A 23070-nucleotide genomic window follows, 5' to 3' on the forward strand; every position below is an offset into this window, starting at 1 on the left:
ACACAGACATCTGTACACGCTACCACCCCTGATACACAGACATCCGTACACGCTACCTCCCCTGATACACAGACATCTGTACACGCTACCACCCCTGATACACAGACATCCATACACGCTACCGCCCCTGATACACAGACATCTGTACACAATACCACCCCTGATACACAGACATCCGTACACGCTACCGCTCCTGATACACAGACATCCGTACACGCTACCACCCCTGATACACAGACATCCGCACACGCTACCACCCCTGATACACAGACATCCGTACGCGCTACCGTTCCTGATACACAGGCATCCGTACACGCTACCACCCCTGATACACAGACATCCGTACACGCTACCACCCCTGATACACAGACATCCATACACGCTACCGCCCCAGATACACAGACATCTGTACACAATACCACCCCTGATACACAGACATCCATACACGCTACCGTTCCTGATACACAGACATCCGTACACGCTACCGTTCCTGATACATAAACATCCATACACGCTACCGCCCCTGATACACAGGCATCCGTACACGCTACCACCCCTGATACACAGGCATCCGTACACGCTACCACCCCTGATACACAGACATCCGTACACGCTACCACCCCTGATACACAGACATCCATACACGCTACCGTTCCTGATACACAGACATCCGTACACGCTACCGTTCCTGATACATAAACACCCATACACGCTACCGCCCCTGATACACAGACATCCGTACACGCTACCGCCCCTGATACACAGACATCCATACACGCTACCGCTCCTGATACACAGACATCCGCACATGCTACCGCCCCTGATACACACAGACATCCGTACACGCTACCACCCGTGATACACAAACATCCGTACACGCTACCGTCTCTGATACACAGACATCTGTACACGCTACTGCCCCTGAAACACAGACATCCGTACACGCTACCGCCCGTGATACACACAGACATCCGTACGCGCTACCGTCTCTGATACACAGACATCCGTACACGCTACCTTCCCGATACACACAGACATCTGTCCACGCTACCGCCCCTGATACACAGACATCCGTACACGCTACCGCCCCTGATACACACAGACATCCGTACACGCTACCGCCCCTGATACACACAGACATCTGTCCACGCTACCGCCCCTGATACACACAGACATCTGTCCACGCTACCGCCCCTGATACACAGACCTCTGTACACGCTACCTCCCCTGATACACAGACATCTGTACACGCTACCGCCCCTGATACACAGACATCTGTACACGCTACCGCCCCTGATCCACAGACATCTGTACACGCTACCGCCCCTGATATACAGACATCCATACACGCTACCACCCGTGATACACAGACATCCGCACACGCTACCAACCATGATATACAGACATCTGTACACACTACCGCCCCTGATACACAGACATCCGTACACGCTACCCCCTAATTCAGACATCTGTATACGCTACCGTTCCTGATACACAGACATCTGTACATGCTATCGCACCTGATACACAGACATCCGTACACGCTACCGCCCCTGATACACAGACATCTGTATACGCTATTGCCCCTGATACACAGACATCTGTACACGCTACCGCCCCTGATACACAGACATCCGCACACGCTACCACCCCTGATACACAGACATCCGTACGCGCTACTGTTCCTGATACACAGACATCCGTACACGCTACCACCCCTGATACACAGACATCCGCACACGCTACCACCCCTGATACACAGACATCCGTACGCGCTACCGTTCCTGATACACAGACATCCGTACACGATACCACCCCTGATACACAGACATCCGTACACGCTACCGTTCCTGATACACAGACATCCATACACGCTACCGCCCCTGATACACAGACATCCATACACACTACCTCCCCTGATACACAGACATCCGTACACGCTACCGTTCCTGATACACAGACATCCATACACGCTACCGCCCCTGATACACAGACATCCGTACACGCTACCGTTCCTGATACATAAACATCCATACACGCTACCGCCCCTGATACACAGACATCTGTATACGCTATTGCCCCTGATACACAGACATCTGTACACGCTACCGCCCCTGATACACAGACATCCGCACACGCTACCACCCCTGATACACAGACATCCGTACACGCTACCGTTCCTGATACACAGACATCCGTACACGATACCACCCCTGATACACAGACATCCGTACACGCTACCGTTCCTGATACACAGACATCCATACACGCTACCGCCCCTGATACACAGACATCCATACACGCTACCACCCCTGATACACAGACATCTGTATACGCTATTGCCCCTGATACACAGACATCCGTACACACTACCACCCCTGATACACAGACATCCGTACACGCTACCACCCCTGATACACAGACATCCATACACGCTACCACCCCTGATACACAGACATCCATACACGCTACCGCCCCTGATACACAGACATCCATACACACTACCGCCCCTGATACACAGACATCCGTACACGCTACCACCCCTGATACACAGACATCCATTCACGCTACCGTTCCTGATACACAGACATCCATACACACTACCGCCCCTGATACACAGACATCTGTACACAATACCACCCCTGATACACAGACATCCATACACGCTACCGTTCCTGATACATAAACATCCATACACGCTACCGCCCCTGATACACAGACATCCGTACACGCTACCACCCCTGATACACAGACATCCATACACGCTACCGTTCCTGATACATAAACATCCATACACGCTACCGCCCCTGATACACAGACATCCGTACACGCTACCGTTCCTGATACATAAACATCCATACACGCTACCGCCCCTGATACACAGACATCCATACACGCTACCACCCCTGATATACAGACATCCATACACGCTACCGCCCCAGATACACAGACATCTGTACACGCTACCATTCCTGATACATAAACATCCATACACGCTACCGCCCCTGATACACAGACATCCGTACACGCTACCGCCCCTGATACACAGACATCTGTATACGCTATTGCCCCTGATACACAGACATCCGTACACGCTACCGCCCCTGATACACAGACATCTGTATACGCTACCGCCCCTGATACACAGACATCCGTACACGCTACCGTTCCTGATACATAAACATCCATACACGCTACCGCCCCTGATACACAGACATCCGTACACGCTACCACCCCTGATACACAGACATCTGTATACGCTATTGCCCCTGATACACAGACATCCGTACACACTACCACCCCTGATACACAGACATCCGTACACGCTACCGCTCCTGATACACAGACATCCGCACACGATACCACCCCTGATACACAGACATCCATACACGCTACCTCCCCTGATACACAGACATCCGTACACGATACCACCCCTGATACACAGACATCCATACACGCTACCACCCCTGATACACAGACATCCATACACGCTACCACCCCTGATACACAGACATCCATACACGCTACCTCCCCTGATACACAGACATCTGTACACACTACCACCCCTGATACACAGACATCCGTACACACTACCACCCCTGATACACAGACATCCGTACACGCTACCGCTCCTGATACACAGACATCCGCACACGATACCACCCCTGATACACAGACATCCGTACACGATACCACCCCTGATACACAGACATCTGTACACACTACCTCCCCTGATACACAGACATCCGTACACACTACCACCCCTGATACACAGACATCCGTACACACTACCACCCCTGATACACAGACATCCGTACACGCTACCTCCCCTGATACACAGACATCCGTACACACTACCACCCCTGATACACAGACATCCATACACGCTACCTCCCCTGATACACAGACATCCGTACACGATACCACCCCTGATACACAGACATCCATACACGCTACCACCCCTGATACACAGACATCCATACACGCTACCACCCCTGATACACAGACATCCATACACGCTACCTCCCCTGATACACAGACATCTGTACACACTACCACCCCTGATACACAGACATCCGTACACACTACCACCCCTGATACACAGACATCCGTACACGCTACCGCTCCTGATACACAGACATCCGCACACGATACCACCCCTGATACACAGACATCCATACACGCTACCTCCCCTGATACACAGACATCCGTACACGATACCACCCCTGATACACAGACATCCATACACGCTACCACCCCTGATACACAGACATCCATACACGCTACCACCCCTGATACACAGACATCCATACACGCTACCTCCCCTGATACACAGACATCTGTACACACTACCACCCCTGATACACAGACATCCGTACACACTACCACCCCTGATACACAGACATCCGTACACGCTACCGCTCCTGATACACAGACATCCGTACACGATACCACCCCTGATACACAGACATCCATACACGCTACCACCCCTGATACACAGACATCCGTACACGATACCACCCCTGATACACAGACATCCGCACACGCTACCACCCCTGATACACAGACATCCGTACACGCTACCACCCCAGATACACAGACATCTGTACACAATACCACCCCAGATACACAGACATCCATACACGCTACCGCCCCTGATACACAGACATCCGTACACGCTACCGTTCCTGATACATAAACATCCGTACACGCTACCGCCCCTGATACACAGGCATCCGCACACGCTACCACCCCTGATACACAGACATCCGTACACGCTACCGTTCCTGATACACAGACATCCATACACGCTACCGCCCCTGATACACAGACATCCGTACACGCTACCGCCCCTGATACACAGACATCCGCACACGCTACCGCCCCTGATACACAGACATCCGTACACGCTACCGCCCCTGATACACAGACATCCGTACACGCTACCGTTCCTGATACATAAACATCCATACACGCTACCACCCCTGATATACAGACATCCATACACGCTACCGCCCCAGATACACAGCCATCTGTACACGCTACCGTTCCTGATACATAAACATCCATACACGCTACCGCCCCTGATACACAGACATCCGTACACGCTACCGCCCCTGATACACAGACATCCATACACGCTACCACCCCTGATACACAGACATCTGTATACGCTATTGCCCCTGATACACAGACATCCGTACACGCTACCGCCCCTGATACACAGACATCCGCACACGCTACCACCCCTGATACACAGACATCCGTACACGCTACCGTTCCTGATACACAGACATCCGTACACGCTACCACCCCTGATACACAGACATCCATACACGCTACCACCCCTGATACACAGACATCCATACACACTACCTCCCCTGATACACAGACATCCATACACGCTACCGCCCCTGATACACAGACATCCATACACACTACCTCCCCAGATACACAGACATCCATACACGCTACCGCCCCAGATACACAGACATCTGTACACAATACCACCCCTGATACACAGACATCCATACACGCTACCGTTCCTGATACATAAACATCCATACACGCTACCGCCCCTGATACACAGACATCCGTACACGCTACCGTTCCTGATACATAAACACCCATACACGCTACCGCCCCTGATACACAGACATCCGTACACGCTACCACCCCTGATACACAGACATCCATACACGCTACCGCCCCTGATACACAGACATCCATACACGCTACCACCCCTGATACACAGACATCCGTACACGCTACCACCCCAGATACACAGACATCTGTACACACTACCTCCCCTGATACACAGACATCCGTACACGCTACCGCCCCTGATACACAGACATCCGTACGCGCTACCACCCCTGATACACAGACATCCATACACGCTACCGCCCCAGATACACAGACATCTGTACACGCTACCGTTCCTGATACATAAACATCCATACACGCTACCGCCCCTGATACACAGACATCCGTACACGCTACCGTTCCTGATACATAAACACCCATACACGCTACCGCCCCTGATACACAGACATCCGTACACGCTACCACGCCTGATACACAGACATCCGTACACGCTACCTCCCCTGATACACAGACATCCGTACGCGCTACCGTTCCTGATACACAGGCATCCGTACACGCTACCACCCCTGATACACAGACATCCGTACACGCTACCACCCCTGATACACAGACATCCGTACACGCTACCTCCCCTGATACACAGACATCCGTACGCGCTACCGTTCCTGATACACAGGCATCCGTACACGCTACCGCCCCTGATACACAGACATCCGCACACGCTACCACCCCTGATACACAGACATCCATACACACTACCTCCCCTGATACACAGACATCTGTACACGCTACCACCCCTGATACACAGACATCCGTACGCGCTACCGTTCCTGATACACAGGCATCCGCACACGCTACCACCCCTGATACACAGACATCCATACACGCTACCACCCCTGATACACAGACATCTGTACACAATACCACCCCTGATACACAGACATCCATACACACTACCGTTCCTGATACACAGACATCCGTACACGCTACCGTTCCTGATACACAGACATCCGTACACGCTACCGTTCCTGATACATAAACATCCATACACGCTACCGCCCCTGATACACAGGCATCCGTACACGCTACCACCCCTGATACACAGGCATCCGTACACGCTACCACCCCTGATACACAGACATCCGTACACGCTACCACCCCTGATACACAGACATCCATACACGCTACCACCCCTGATACACAGACATCTGTACACAATACCACCCCTGATACACAGACATCCATACACGCTACCGTTCCTGATACACAGACATCCGTACACGCTACCGTTCCTGATACATAAACATCCATACACGCTACCGCCCCTGATACACAGACATCCGTACACGCTACCGTTCCTGATACATAAACACCCATACACGCTACCGCCCCTGATACACAGACATCCGTACACGCTACCACCCCTGATACACAGACATCCATACACGCTACCGCCCCTGATACACAGACATCCATACACGCTACCGCTCCTGATACACAGACATCCGCACATGCTACCGCCCCTGATACACACAGACATCCGTACACGCTACCACCCGTGATACACAAACATCCGTACACGCTACCGTCTCTGATACACAGACATCCGTACACACTACTGCCCCTGAAACACAGACATCTGTACAGGCTACCGGCCCTGATACACAGACATCCGTACACACTACTGCCCCTGAAACACAGACATCTGTACACGCTACTGCCCCTGAAACACAGACATCCGTACACGCTACCGCCCGTGATACACACAGACATCCGTACGCGCTACCGTCTCTGATACACAGACATCCGTACACGCTACCTTCCCGATACACAGACATCCTTACACGCTACTGCCCCTGAAACACAGACACCCGTACACGCTACCGCCCCTGATACACACAGACATCTGTACACGCTACCGCCCCTGATACACAGACATCCGTACACGCTACCGCCCCTGATACACACAGACATCCGTACACGCTACCGCCCCTGATACACACAGACATCTGTCCACGCTACCGCCCCTGATACACACAGACCTCTGTACACGCTACCTCCCCTGATACACAGACATCTGTACACGCTAACGCCCCTGATACACAGACATCTGTACACGCTACCGCCCCTGATCCACAGACATCTGTACACGCTACCGCCCCTGATATACAGACATCCATACACGCTACCACCCGTGATACACAGACATCCGCACACGCTACCAACCATGATATACAGACATCTGTACACACTACCGCCCCTGATACACAGACATCCGTACACGCTACCCCCTAATTCAGACATCTGTATACGCTACCGTTCCTGATACACAGACATCTGTACATGCTATCGCACCTGATACACAGACATCCGTACACGCTACCACCCGATACACAGACATCTGTAAACGCTACCGCCCCTGATACAGACATCTGTACACGCTACCGCCCCTGATACACAGACATCCGTACACGCTACCGCCCCTGATACACAGACATCTGTATACGCTATTGCCCCTGATACACAGACATCTGTACACGCTACCGCCCCTGATACACAGACATCCGCACACGCTACCACCCCTGATACACAGACATCCGTACGCGCTACTGTTCCTGATACACAGACATCCGTACACGCTACCGTTCCTGATACACAGACATCCGTACACGATACCACCCCTGATACACAGACATCCGTACACGCTACCGTTCCTGATACACAGACATCCATACACGCTACCGCCCCTGATACACAGACATCCATACACACTACCTCCCCTGATACACAGACATCCGTACACGCTACCGTTCCTGATACACAGACATCCATACACGCTACCGCCCCTGATACACAGACATCCGTACACGCTACCGTTCCTGATACATAAACATCCATACACGCTACCGCCCCTGATACACAGACATCCGCACACGCTACCACCCCTGATACACAGACATCCGTACACGCTACCGTTCCTGATACACAGACATCCGTACACGATACCACCCCTGATACACAGACATCCGTACACGCTACCGTTCCTGATACACAGACATCCATACACGCTACCGCCCCTGATACACAGACATCCATACACGCTACCACCCCTGATACACAGACATCCATACACACTACCTCCCCTGATACACAGACATCCATACACGCTACCGCCCCAGATACACAGACATCTGTACACAATACCACCCCTGATACACAGACATCCGTACACGCTACCACCCCTGATACACAGACATCCATACACGCTACCGTTCCTGATACATAAACATCCATACACGCTACCGCCCCTGATACACAGACATCCGTACACGCTACCGTTCCTGATACATAAACATCCATACACGCTACCGCCCCTGATACACAGACATCCATACACGCTACCACCCCTGATACACAGACATCCATACACGCTACCACCCCAGATACACAGACATCCGTACACGCTACCGTTCCTGATACACAGACATCCATACACGCTACCACCCCTGATACACAGACATCCATACACGCTACCACCCCAGATACACAGACATCCGTACACGCTACCGTTCCTGATACACAGACATCCATACACGCTACCACCCCTGATATACAGACATCCATACACGCTACCGCCCCTGATACACAGACATCTGTATACGCTATTGCCCCTGATACACAGACATCCGTACACGCTACCGCCCCTGATACACAGACATCTGTATACGCTACCGCCCCTGATACACAGACATCCGTACACGCTACCGTTCCTGATACATAAACATCCATACACGCTACCGCCCCTGATACACAGACATCCGTACACGCTACCGCCCCTGATACACAGACATCTGTATACGCTATTGCCCCTGATACACAGACATCCGTACACGCTACCGCCCCTGATACACAGACATCCGCACACGCTACCACCCCTGATACACAGACATCCATACACGCTACCGTTCCTGATACACAGACATCCGTACACGATACCACCCCTGATACACAGACATCCATACACGCTACCACCCCTGATACACAGACATCTGTACACGCTACCGTTCCTGATACACAGACATCCGTACACGCTACCACCCCTGATACACAGACATCCGTACACGATACCACCCCTGATACACAGACATCCATACACGCTACCACCCCTGATACACAGACATCTGTACACGCTACCGTTCCTGATACACAGACATCTGTACACGCTACCACCCCAGATACACAGACATCCATACACGCTACCACCCCTGATACACAGACATCCGTACACGCTACCACCCCTGATACACAGACATCCGTACGCGCTACCGCCCCTGATACACAGACATCCGCACACGCTACCGTTCCTGATACACAGACATCCGTACACGATACCACCCCTGATACACAGACATCCATACACGCTACCACCCCTGATACACAGACATCCATACACGCTACCGTTCCTGATACACAGACATCCGTACACGATACCACCCCTGATACACAGACATCCATACACACTACCTCCCCTGATACACAGACATCCATACACGCTACCACCCCTGATACACAGACATCCGTACACGCTACCACCCCTGATACACAGACATCCGTACGCGCTACCGCCCCTGATACACAGACATCCGCACACGCTACCACCCCTGATACACAGACATCCATACACGCTACCGTTCCTGATACACAGACATCCGTACACGATACCACCCCTGATACACAGACATCCGTACACACTACCTCCCCTGATACACAGACATCTGTACACGCTACCGTTCCTGATACACAGACATCCGTACACGATACCACCCCTGATACACAGACATCCGCACACGCTACCACCCCTGATACACAGACATCCATACACGCTACCGTTCCTGATACACAGACATCCATACACGCTACCACCCCTGATACACAGACATCTGTACACACTACCTCCCCTGATACACAGACATCTGTACACGCTACCGCCCCTGATACACAGACATCTGTACACGCTACCACCCCTGATACACAGACATCCATACACGCTACCGCCCCTGATACACAGACATCTGTACACACTACCTCCCCTGATACACAGACATCTGTACACGCTACCGCCCCTGATACACAGACATCTGTACACACTACCTCCCCTGATACACAGACATCCATACACGCTACCACCCCTGATACACAGACATCTGTACACACTACCTCCCCTGATACACAGACATCTGTACACGCTACCACCCCAGATACACAGACATCTGTACACACTACCTCCCCTGATACACAGACATCTGTACACACTACCTCCCCTGATACACAGACATCCATACACGCTACCGCCCCTGATACACAGACATCCGTACACGCTACCACCCCTGATACACAGACATCCGTACGCGCTACCACCCCTGATACACAGACATCCGTACACACTACCACCCCTGATACACAGACATCCGTACACGCTACCGTTCCTGATACACAGACATCCGTACACGCTACCACCCCTGATACACAGACATCCATACACGCTACCGTTCCTGATACATAAACATCCATACACGCTACCGCCCCTGATACACAGACATCCGTACACGCTACCGTTCCTGATACATAAACACCCATACACGCTACCGCCCCTGATACACAGACATCCGTACACGCTACCACCCCTGATACACAGACATCCATACACGCTACCGCCCCTGATACACAGACATCCATACACGCTACCACCCCTGATACACAGACATCCGTACACGCTACCACCCCTGATACACAGACATCCATACACACTACCTCCCCTGATACACAGACATCTGTACACGCTACCACCCCTGATACACAGACATCCGTACACGCTACCTCCCCTGATACACAGACATCCGTACACGCTACCTCCCCTGATACACAGACATCTGTACACGCTACCACCCCTGATACACAGACATCTGTACACACTACCACCCCTGATACACAGACATCCGTACACGCTACCGCTCCTGATACACAGACATCCGTACACGCTACCACCCCTGATACACAGACATCCATACACGCTACCACCCCTGATACACAGACATCCATACACGCTACCGCCCCTGATACACAGACATCCATACACGCTACCACCCCTGATACACAGACATCCGTACACGCTACCACCCCTGATACACAGACATCCATACACACTACCTCCCCTGATACACAGACATCTGTACACGCTACCACCCCTGATACACAGACATCCGTACACGCTACCTCCCCTGATACACAGACATCCGTACACGCTACCTCCCCTGATACACAGACATCTGTACACGCTACCTCCCCTGATACACAGACATCTGTACACAATACCACCCCTGATACACAGACATCCGTACACGCTACCGCTCCTGATACACAGACATCCGTACACGCTACCACCCCTGATACACAGACATCCGCACACGCTACCACCCCTGATACAGAGACATCCGTACGCGCTACCGTTCCTGATACACAGACATCCGTACACGCTACCGCCCCTGATACACAGACATCCGTACACGCTACCGCCCCTGATACACAGACATCCGTACACGCTACCACCCCTGATACACAGACATCCGTACACGCTACCACCCCTGATACACAGACATCCATACACGCTACCACCCCTGATACACAGACATCTGTACACAATACCACCCCTGATACACAGACATCCGTACACAATACCACCCCTGATACACAGACATCCATACACGCTACCGCCCCTGATACACAGACATCCGTACACGCTACCACCCCTGATACACAGACATCTGTACACAATACCACCCCTGATACACAGACATCCATACACGCTACCGTTCCTGATACACAGACATCCGTACACGCTACCACCCCTGATACACAGACATCCATACACGCTACCGCTCCTGATACACAGACATCCGTACACGCTACCGTTCCTGATACATAAACATCCATACACGCTACCGCCCCTGATACACAGACATCCGTACACGCTACCACCCCTGATACACAGACATCCATACACGCTACCGCCCCTGATACACAGACATCCGTACACGCTACCGCTCCTGATACACAGACATCCGTACACGCTACCACCCCTGATACACAGACATCCGCACACGCTACCACCCCTGATACACAGACATCCGTACACGCTACCTCCCCTGATACACAGACATCCATTCACGCTACCGCCCCTGATACACAGACATCCATACACGCTACCACCCCTGATACACAGACATCCATTCACGCTACCACCCCTGATACACAGACATCCATTCACGCTACCGCCCCTGATACACAGACATCCATTCACGCTACCACCCCTGATACACAGACATCCATTCACGCTACCACCCCTGATACACAGACATCCGTACACAATACCACCCCTGATACACAGACATCCGTACACGCTACCACTCCTGATACACAGACATCCGTACACGCTACCACCCCTGATACACAGACATCCGCACACGCTACCACCCCTGATACACAGACATCCGTACGCGCTACCATTCCTGATACACAGGCATCCGTACACGCTACCACCCCTGATACACAGACATCCGTACACAATACCACCCCTGATACACAGACATCCGTACACGCTACCACCCCTGATACACAGACATCCATACACGCTACCACCCCTGATACACAGACATCCGCACACGCTACCACCCCTGATACACAGACATCCATACACGCTACCACCCCTGATACACAGACATCCGTACACAATACCACCCCTGATACACAGACATCCGTACACGCTACCGCTCCTGATACACAGACATCCGTACACGCTACCACCCCTGATACACAGACATCCGCACACGCTACCACCCCTGATACACAGACATCCGTACACGCTACCACCCCTGATACACAGACATCCGTACACAATACCACCCCTGATACACAGACATCCGTACACGCTACCACCCCTGATACACAGACATCCGTACACGCTACCACCCCTGATACACAGACATCCATACACGCTACCACCCCTGATACACAGACATCTGTACACAATACCACCCCTGATACACAGACATCCGTACACGCTACCACCCCTGATACACAGGCATCCGTACACGCTACCGCCCCTGATACACAGACATCCGTACACGCTACCACCCCTGATACACAGGCATCCATACACGCTACCACCCCTGATACACAGACATCTGTACACAATACCACCCCTGATACACAGACATCCATACACGCTACCACCCCTGATACACAGACATCTGTACACGCTACCACCCCTGATACACAGACATCCATACACACTACCTCCCCTGATACACAGACATCCGTACACGATACCACCCCTGATACACAGACATCCGTACACGATACCACCCCTGATACACAGACATCCGTACACGATACCACCCCTGATACACAGACATCCATACACGCTACCACCCCTGATACACAGACATCCGTACACGATACCACCCCTGATACACAGACATCCGTACACGATACCACCCCTGATACACAGACATCCGTACACGATACCACCCCTGATACACAGACATCCATACACGCTACCACCCCAGATACACAGACATCCATACACGCTACCACCCCTGATACACAGACATCCATACACGCTACCACCCCAGATACACAGACATCCATACACGCTACCGCCCCTGATACACAGACATCCATACACGCTACCGTTCCTGATACACAGACATCCGTACACGCTACCGTTCCTGATACATAAACATCCATACACGCTACCGCCCCTGATACACAGACATCCGTACACGCTACCACCCCTGATACACAGACATCCATACACGCTACCGTTCCTGATACATAAACATCCATACACGCTACCGCCCCTGATACACAGACATCCGTACACGCTACCACCCCTGATACACAGACATCCATACACGCTACCGCCCCTGATACACAGACATCCGTACACGCTACCACCCCTGATACACAGACATCCGTACACGCTACCACCCCTGATACACAGACATCCATACACGCTACCGCCCCTGATACACCGACATCCATTCACGCTACCGCCCCTGATACACAGACATCCGTACACGCTACCGCCCCTGATACACAGACATCCGTACACGCTACCACCCCTGATACACAGACATCCATTCACGCTACCGCCCCTGATACACAGACATCCGTACACGCTACCGCCCCTGATACACAGACATCCATTCACGCTACCGCCCCTGATACACAGACATCCATTCACGCTACCGCCCCTGATACACAGACATCCATTCACGCTACCGCCCCTGATACACAGACATCCATACACACTACCTCCCCAGATACACAGACATCCATTCACGCTACCGCCCCTGATACACAGACATCCGTACACGTTACTGAGCGCAGGAGCCATTCACACGCCAGCCTCTTGTTGTATGTGTTACTCAGGATCTGTTTTCTCAGCGCTCAGAAATAATTTCCATCCATGTATATGAAGTCTACACCTAAAGCAACGTCGTATCTCCATTCTTGCCAAAGATAAGGGAATATACTTTGCTGACATCTAATATTGGAATAGAATCCCGGCCTGTACTGTACTGTGCTCTATATGTATATACGGGGTGTTCAAACAGTCATGCAACCGTATGGGGCAACGATTTCTTTCACCGTTAAGTGCTGGAAGTGGCCGCCGTTCTGTGCGTCACACACATGGACACGGCTACTAATCATGTTCCTCGTGACATTGTATCTGCACAGTTCTCTTGCAGTCCTGGAATACTGTGCGGGTGCGTTGCGTAGACAGTATCATTCAGGTATCCCCAGAAATAATAGTCGAGGGGTCGCGCTGGCCACAACCCCTGGGAGATCAGTCGTCCTGGAAGACACTCTTCCAAGTAAGCCCTGGTGATTCCGGCTGTATTGGAGGTGGCCTTGTCCTGTTGAAACTACATCTCTCTGTTGGCGACGTGTTAACAAATCCTTGCACCATCGCTATATATCGGTCACTGTGTCTTTGAAGAATGTTAGGAAGATGCGACTACGGAACATTGCACACCAGACACCAATCACATGCGTTACTCCTTCTTACATGGTGAGTAATGGGACGGATGAGCTGCCAATGAGAGAGCCTGGCACTGGCTGTGGACATACAGAACAAGGGTGGACGGCTCTTTCCCATCAGGTCCTGCGGCTGCGACTCTCCCTCTCTGTGATTGGTTGGGTTCCCTCCCCTGGGGACCATCCATCCCACTCTGTCCCTAGGTGACCTTACGACCCAGGGCTCCCCGTAATCAGCCCCCCTCACATTTGCAGCACTGGGATCACATGACATTGCTGATTATTCCATGTAGGATGGGTGTAAGTGGTGCCTGCTCATTATTCATCCCTCACATGGCTTTTTATAGCTCTGCCATGTCAAAATACAAGATGTCTACATCAGTTGGTAATTTTTTATATATTTTTGTTTTTTTTTACAAAGCTAATTATGCTATATGCAAATGAGCAAACTTTGAAAAGTATATATCCAATTAAGATGTTTTACTTTTTGTTAGAGGAAGTGCAAGCAGGTGTTAATTATATACTTATATCACATCTCAGACAACAGATTACATTTATGTCTCATTTACGCAGCGGATATACAAACATACAATGAAAGATCCTAAACAGGTTTTCTTATGTTGTCAAACTCATTGTTAGCCGCCAATACACACACAACATATGCGGCTGGTTACGTTGTAATTACTGTGCTGCGATCTGTTCTGGCTTATCCCTACAGGGATGCAGAGCGCACGGTAACGCCTTCCGCGTCATAAACTGACGTTGTATCTCCTTACAGATTGGGCAAAGCCACTACTGAACAGTAATATATCTCAGAGGTTGCAGATTGGCGTGCTGCATGCGATGTTATGTGACCGGCGGTCAGGTGACGTATACCCAACCCTATACGTATACAAGTGACTAGACGGGGGGGAATTATATCCACCCGGTAGCAGACGGCCACGTTAGGGGAGGGGAGCGTCCGTAGACGCAGAGCGACTGACAGATTGGCAGACTTACTTTGTAGCAATACGCAGTGGGTTGGTCGATTGTTAAAAACCGGTTAGGTCAGTGATGCCACAGTTTTTTTTTACCTGTACGAGACCCCATCAGGACACTATTCTAGCGCTGTGGGAGGAGCTTCAGCTGTCTGTAAAGGAGGGGGCGGGAATAGTCTACTATAATGAGGTGCGCTGCAATTTTGTAATAATAATGTTATTTATAGAACACCTTTCCCAAAATGGGACACAAAGGGGCAGATGTATTAAGCCTAGAGAAGTGATAAATCAGGGATAAGTGCAAGGTGATAACGCACCAGCCAATCAGCTCCAATATGTAAATTGACAGTAAAAAGCTGACTGGCTGGTGCATTTATCACCTTGCACTTATCACTGATCACTTCTCCAGGCTTAGTACATCTGCCCCACAGTACTCTGCATTTGCATTTAAAAAAACACAAGATACAAATAAAAGTTCTGCTGTTTATTTGCCCTTTGAGGCATTTTATGTCTCTATGACGTATGTGCATTCCTATGTACTATGGATTTACAACATGATGTCCCGCCAGCAGACTTCACTGCGTTTCTGCTGATTCAGACGAGCCTCCCTCCTCCTTGTACTCCTTTAGCCAATTCCCCTCACAAGCTGCTTCCCTGGAACATGACTCAGTGGTAACGTGGAATCATTCGCTTGCAGTGCCTGACTCATTGGATCCCGTGTCTCGGCAGGCGCCTCGGTCTCCACTTTCCAAGCTGCGTCTGTGCCTAGAGGAATGGTGGCCTGTGATACCCCACAATATCCCCAATAACCTACTTATTACATCCTTTATTTTCTCTGCACTAAGGGGGTCATTCCGAGTTGATCGCTAGCTGCATTCATTCGCTGCGCAGCGATGAGGCAAAAAAAATGCACTTCTGCGCATGCGTATGCGGCGCAATGCGCACGCGCAACGTACTATTACAACGAACGATGTAGTATCACACAAGGTCTAGCGAAGCTTTTCAGTCGCACTGGTGGCCGCAGAGTGATTGACATGAAGTGGGCGTTTCTGGGTGTCAACTGACCATTTTCAGGGAGTGTTCGAAAAAACGCAGGCGTGCCAGGGAAAATGCAGGCGTGGCCGGGCGAACGCAGGGCGTGTTTGTGACGTCAAAACAGTAACTGAACAGTCTGAAGTCATCGCAAGCGCTGAGTAGGTTTTGAGCTACTTTAAAACTGCACAAAAAAACTTTTTCGTCGCTCTGCGATCTTTTCGTTCGCACTTCTGCTAAGCTAAAATACACTCCCGGTGGGCGGCGGGAAATAGCGTTTGCACGGCTGCTAAAAACTGCTAGCGAGCGATCAACTCGGAATGACCCCCTAAGGCTTCTCGGTGTTTATAATGTTCCCTAAAACGCACCTACGTTGAATGTGCGTCTGGTGGAACCCAGAGGTGCACAGAGCTGATAAGAGATCCCTCCGGCTCTGTCCATGGTGCTGAAGTCGGTCACTCGACGTGGAGACAAAACATTGCCGAGCGTTACCCGCCGCTGACAGCTCTCAGTCCTAACGATCCTTTGTACTCCAGACTCTTCACCGGAGGTACAAAGTCCTCGACCTACTTCCAGTAGTTCTGCGCGCTCTTCACAAATCTGTCTGAGCGCACAGAAGATTATTTTCCCTTCTTAAAGATTTAATTCATTTCTGCTCTGAATATCCTCCCGTTGTAACACTCCCGGCGGAGAGGCCTTGCAGCACGGTTTAGCTGAACTAATCTGACACCAGTTTCCCCGCTGAACTCTTTCAAACACGAAGACAATGCTTTCTTCAGGTCTTGGCAGCGCTCGGATCAGATAGAGAAGTCCAGTGATACAACGAGGATGTGTAATCTGAAGTGATTAGACAGGGCTCTTGCAAACACAACATTCATAATTGACACAAAGAAAGAGTATTAATAACACTTTCACAACACGGCAGTTAGCAATTTTACATTTCCTTTCTTTAATCTTAGTGTTTTTCAACAAATCATAGGATTTAATCGCATGTTTTGGCAGATTAGAGGACTTATGCCCAGATGTTTTTTGTTCTAAAAATGGATTAGGTTGTAAAGTTTTCTGGAATCCGCAGAACATGTTCAGGCAAGCCGGTCATTTTCTGTGCGATTAGCGGCTGCCTCCTGTCCCGCAATCCCCCCCATCTGTTAGACACCGGCGATGAATCTCGTTACATTTAGTCTGTGTCGCCGTTTATTATCTGCTTGTTTGTTTGTTTTTCTTCATCTCCGTTCGCCCTTTGTTTTCCGACACTCTGCAAAACGCTGACAGCTCCTTACAGGAACATCCGAAGACGGCTTGATTGACGCCATCCTGTAATCGCGCTGCGCTATATTACATCTTAATCTCCAGGGCCTGTATCAGGGGGGAGTGTGAGCAGAGTTAGCCAGCAGCCCGGAGGATGGTGGGAGAATTAATTGTAGCGTGAACAGGAAAGTTTTACTCACTGTCTGTCCAAGTTTGTGACTAATTCACCTTCGGTCTGCTTTCATTATACCCCGCGGTTTCCAGCAGCCGTGTTCTTACACTGCACAACATCAGAGTATTATCGGAGCGCCTAGATTAATAACAAATAACACATTAGAGAATATACAGATGGCATTGATTTAACAAGTAATTTTAGGAGTTTTTCCTATAATCTAAGTGTTAGTTATCAGTGACTGCTGTTTACTCCATCACTGAACACTGGCATGACAATACTAAGCACATACAGCTGGACAGTCTGACGCTTTTATTATACCAAACCCTAAATATATGTCATAAACATGGATACATACCACAACAAAGGCCTAATTCACACCTGATCGCAACAGCAAACTTTTTCTCTAATGGGCACAACCATGGGGGTGATTCCGAGTTGTTCGCTCGTTAGTTTTTTTCGCTACGGAGCGATTAGTCGCAAACTGCGCATGCGCAATGTTCGCAGTGCGCCTGCTCCAAGTAAATTAGCACAAAAGTTTGGTATTTTACTCACGGCGTAACAAGGTTTTTTCATCGTTGAAGTGATCGGAGTGTGATTGACAGGAAGTGGGTGTTTCTGGGCGGAAAATGGCCGTTTTATGGGAGTGTGCGGAAAAACGCAGGCGTGTCAGGGAAAAACGTGGGAGTGTCTGAAGAAACGGGGGAGTGGCTGGCCGAACGCTGGATGTGTTTGTGACGTCAAACCAGGAACGAAACTGACTGAACTGATCGCTATTTGTGAGTAGGTCTGGAGCTACTCAGAAACTACTAAGAAATTTCTATTCGCAATTCTGCTAATCTTTCGTTCGCAATTCTGCTAAGCTAAGATTCACTCCCAGAGGGCGGCGGCCTAGCGTGTGCAATGCTGCTAAAATCTGCTAGCGAGCGAACAACTCGGAATGAGGGCCCATGTGCACTGCAGGTGGGGCAGATGTAACATGTGCAGAGAGAGGTAGATTTGGGTGGGGCGTGATCAAACTGAAATCTAAATTGCAGTGTAAAAATAAAGCAGCCAGGATTTACCCTGCACAGAAACAATATAACCCACCCAAATCTAACTCTCTCTGCACATGTTACATCTGCCCCACTTGCAGCGCACATGGGTGGTCATTCCAAGTTGTTCGCTCACTAGCAGTTTTTAGCAGCCGTGCAAACGCTATGCCGCCTCCCACTGGGAGTGTATTCTAGCTTAGCAGAAGTGCGAACGAAAGGATTGCAAAGTTGTTTTTTTGTGCAGTTTCAGAGTAGCTCAAAACCTACTCAGCGCTTGCGATCACTTCAGACTCTTCAGTTCCTGATTTGACGTCACAAACACGCCCTGCGTTCGCCCGGCCACGCCTGCGTTTTTCCTGGCACGCCTGCATTTTTTCGAACACTCCCTGAAAACGGTCAGCCGACACCCAGAAACGCCCTCTTCCTGTCAATCACTCTGCGGCCAGCAGTGCGACTGAAAAGCTTCGCTAGACCTTGTGTGAAACTACATCGTTCGTTGTAATAGCACGCATGCGCAGAAGTGCCATTTTTTTTCCCCTCATCGCTGCACAGCGAACGAAAGCAGCTAGCGATCAACTCGGAATGAACCCCCATGGTTTTACTCATTAGAGAAATATTCTGCTGCTGCGATCAGGTCTGAATTTTGCCCCAAGTCCAGTTATTATTGCAGTTATTGTGCCGTTATTGTGTGATTTCTCTTATTGTGTAACTTTGATGAAAATGTTGATAAATCTGCCGCCACTGAAAAGCATCTTCTGTCCCGCAGACATCCTGTCCTCTATCACCTCAACGGGCTACTTAAACGATCACGACGCAGTGACAAAGGCCATCCAGGAGGCGCGGCAGATGAAGGAGCAGCTCAGGCGGGAGCAGCAGGTCCTGGACGGGAAGGTGGCAGTAATGAACAGCCTCAGCCTGAACAACTGCCGATCAGAGAAGGTCAGCGGCCAGGGCTCGTTTTGTTGCGCACATTTCAGTTCCCCCGTCCCCGGCTGCCATTGTGAATTATTCCTTATTTCGTTGCTGTAAATTCTTTGAAATATCTGGGTTGACTTGGAAATGGCAGAAACGCCGGAGTGTTAGTGAGATCAGAGCGGGATTTGAGGGTATAATACCATCCTCTCCAGGAACAGACGTTTAGCTGATTCTCAGCTGAGCCGTTGGGGGTTTAAACCATTATCATATGTCATGTAGGAGACGGGGCTATACGACCGCTCTCTGGCAGCCCTGACAAGCTGTGTTATCCCACTAAATGCTCAAACTTATTACAAGCTGACGAGACTCTGCTAATGACAGATATATATTAATTAGACGCTACGCCGGCCTGACACGCAGACTCATGTATATTCTGTCAGCGCTCCAAGTGCAAAGACCTGGATATGAAAAAGAAAGTAACATCTCATTGATAAAATGACTTTTAGCCTCCAGGTCAATGTTTCCTGTGATCTTAAAGATCGTCTGTGATTCAGTGGAAGTAGTAAAGCAGGTTTGTGCCAAGCTCAGTATATAGTAACGTAACAGAAATAATATCTTGTTACATATTGCGTACACCAGTGGTTCACAAACTTTTTTGAATCACGGTGCCCTAGAGTATTTAGAATTTATTGCACGGCGCCCTTGGGCGCAACGTTTCTAATTGAGAAATTTACAAAGAAATATTAAATGAAGTAAATTGTGTTTATATGTCATCCTTAAGTTAAATTGTGCGGCGAGGGACAGGATTCGCTTCTGGTTGTCCAGATATGTTATGATTGGCAGTCATCAGCACTGGTTTTGCCTATTATATTGACCATAAATAATTTGAATTGGTCCTGGATCACCAATCCAAGGCACCCCTGAAAGAGCCGCGAGGCACACCAGGGTGGCCCAGCACACAGTTTGAGAACCACTGGCATAGACCATAGAACGGGTAGCACAGCGGTTAGCACCGTACATATATAGGATGGCACAGTGGTTACCATTATATATGGGGTGGCACAGTGGGCAGCATTACTTGTTCCCCTCTACGACCTGGCCTTTGTCACTGGGTACTCAGTGTGGGGGAACATGAGATGTCGGTGGGATAGGGAAGAGATGCGCAGGTCTGGCTGCGCGCGCTCTGTCATGTGCGGTAGGTGGGGAGGGATAAAGAGCGCAGGGTAGCTGAAGAAGTGATCACGGAGCACAGAGGAATTTATATTCAAATATTTAAGCATTCTTGAAAGGACGCTCGGAGCAGAAATTCCTCTCTCCTTGCTCCCCACGTAGTAGAGGCTTTAACACTCAGGCAGATGCTAATGTAAAGTGACTGGAGCTATTCCTCGCAAGCGTAGCTAAATTGCCGTTATTTGTTAAGCGCATTGAATTCGGCTGTGGGTACAGCAGTTGGTTGCATTCAGAAAGCATCTGTACCCTTTTTTTAATCTTCCAAAGCAGAGGCAACCTTACATCTCACCCCCCTCCCCTCCCCTGGTGCTAGCTGGGAATTGTCAAGTGACAACCGAACAAATGATTTTGGACAGGAAGCCTTCATCCCGACTCCTCTATAGTCACACAGCGGATCTTGTGGCTGGATGTGGGAGCCCATTAAAAGCATTTTGATGGTATGGAAATTCGTCTTCATGATGCACAGGGGCCCCTAAGCAGCGAGTTGTTTAACTGTGGTTACAGATCAGTCATTCACGTGGAGGGCAGTAATTGTGCTGACGGCTTGCACAGGAATGGAACTACATTAAAATAATCCCGGGCTCTCCACCGTGGCAGCATGAGTTAATCTCCTTTAATACAGATCAGCTGTTGTTCCCACACATGACTTTCTGCCAGTTCTAGTGACTCCGCTCAGCCTATTCACTAACTCAGCGGAGCCCGGCCATCTGCACGGAAAGTGTTCGCTTACTCCTCACTATTGTCCGACGGCCGC

General features: G+C 50.4%; 1 protein-coding gene across 12 annotated transcripts in view; it reads left to right on the plus strand.

The window, feature by feature from the left end:
* The window catches only part of SOX5 (SRY-box transcription factor 5), a 496029-nt gene that overhangs the window by 453733 nt on the left and 19226 nt on the right, over nucleotides 1–23070 (plus strand). For 9 of the 12 annotated variants that reach the window (XM_063929373.1, XM_063929372.1, XM_063929371.1 and 6 more), the window contains 2 exons: nucleotides 16487–16573; nucleotides 20938–21110. In XM_063929373.1, coding sequence (XP_063785443.1) covers nucleotides 16487–16573; nucleotides 20938–21110 — 260 coding nt within the window. The remainder of the gene's footprint in view (nucleotides 1–16486; nucleotides 16574–20937; nucleotides 21111–23070) is intronic. The other 3 variants (XM_063929375.1, XM_063929370.1, XM_063929374.1) reach the window with 1 other exon arrangement.

This window comes from Pseudophryne corroboree, chromosome 6 (assembly GCF_028390025.1).
Source record: "Pseudophryne corroboree isolate aPseCor3 chromosome 6, aPseCor3.hap2, whole genome shotgun sequence".
Lineage (NCBI taxonomy): Eukaryota > Metazoa > Chordata > Amphibia > Anura > Myobatrachidae > Pseudophryne > Pseudophryne corroboree.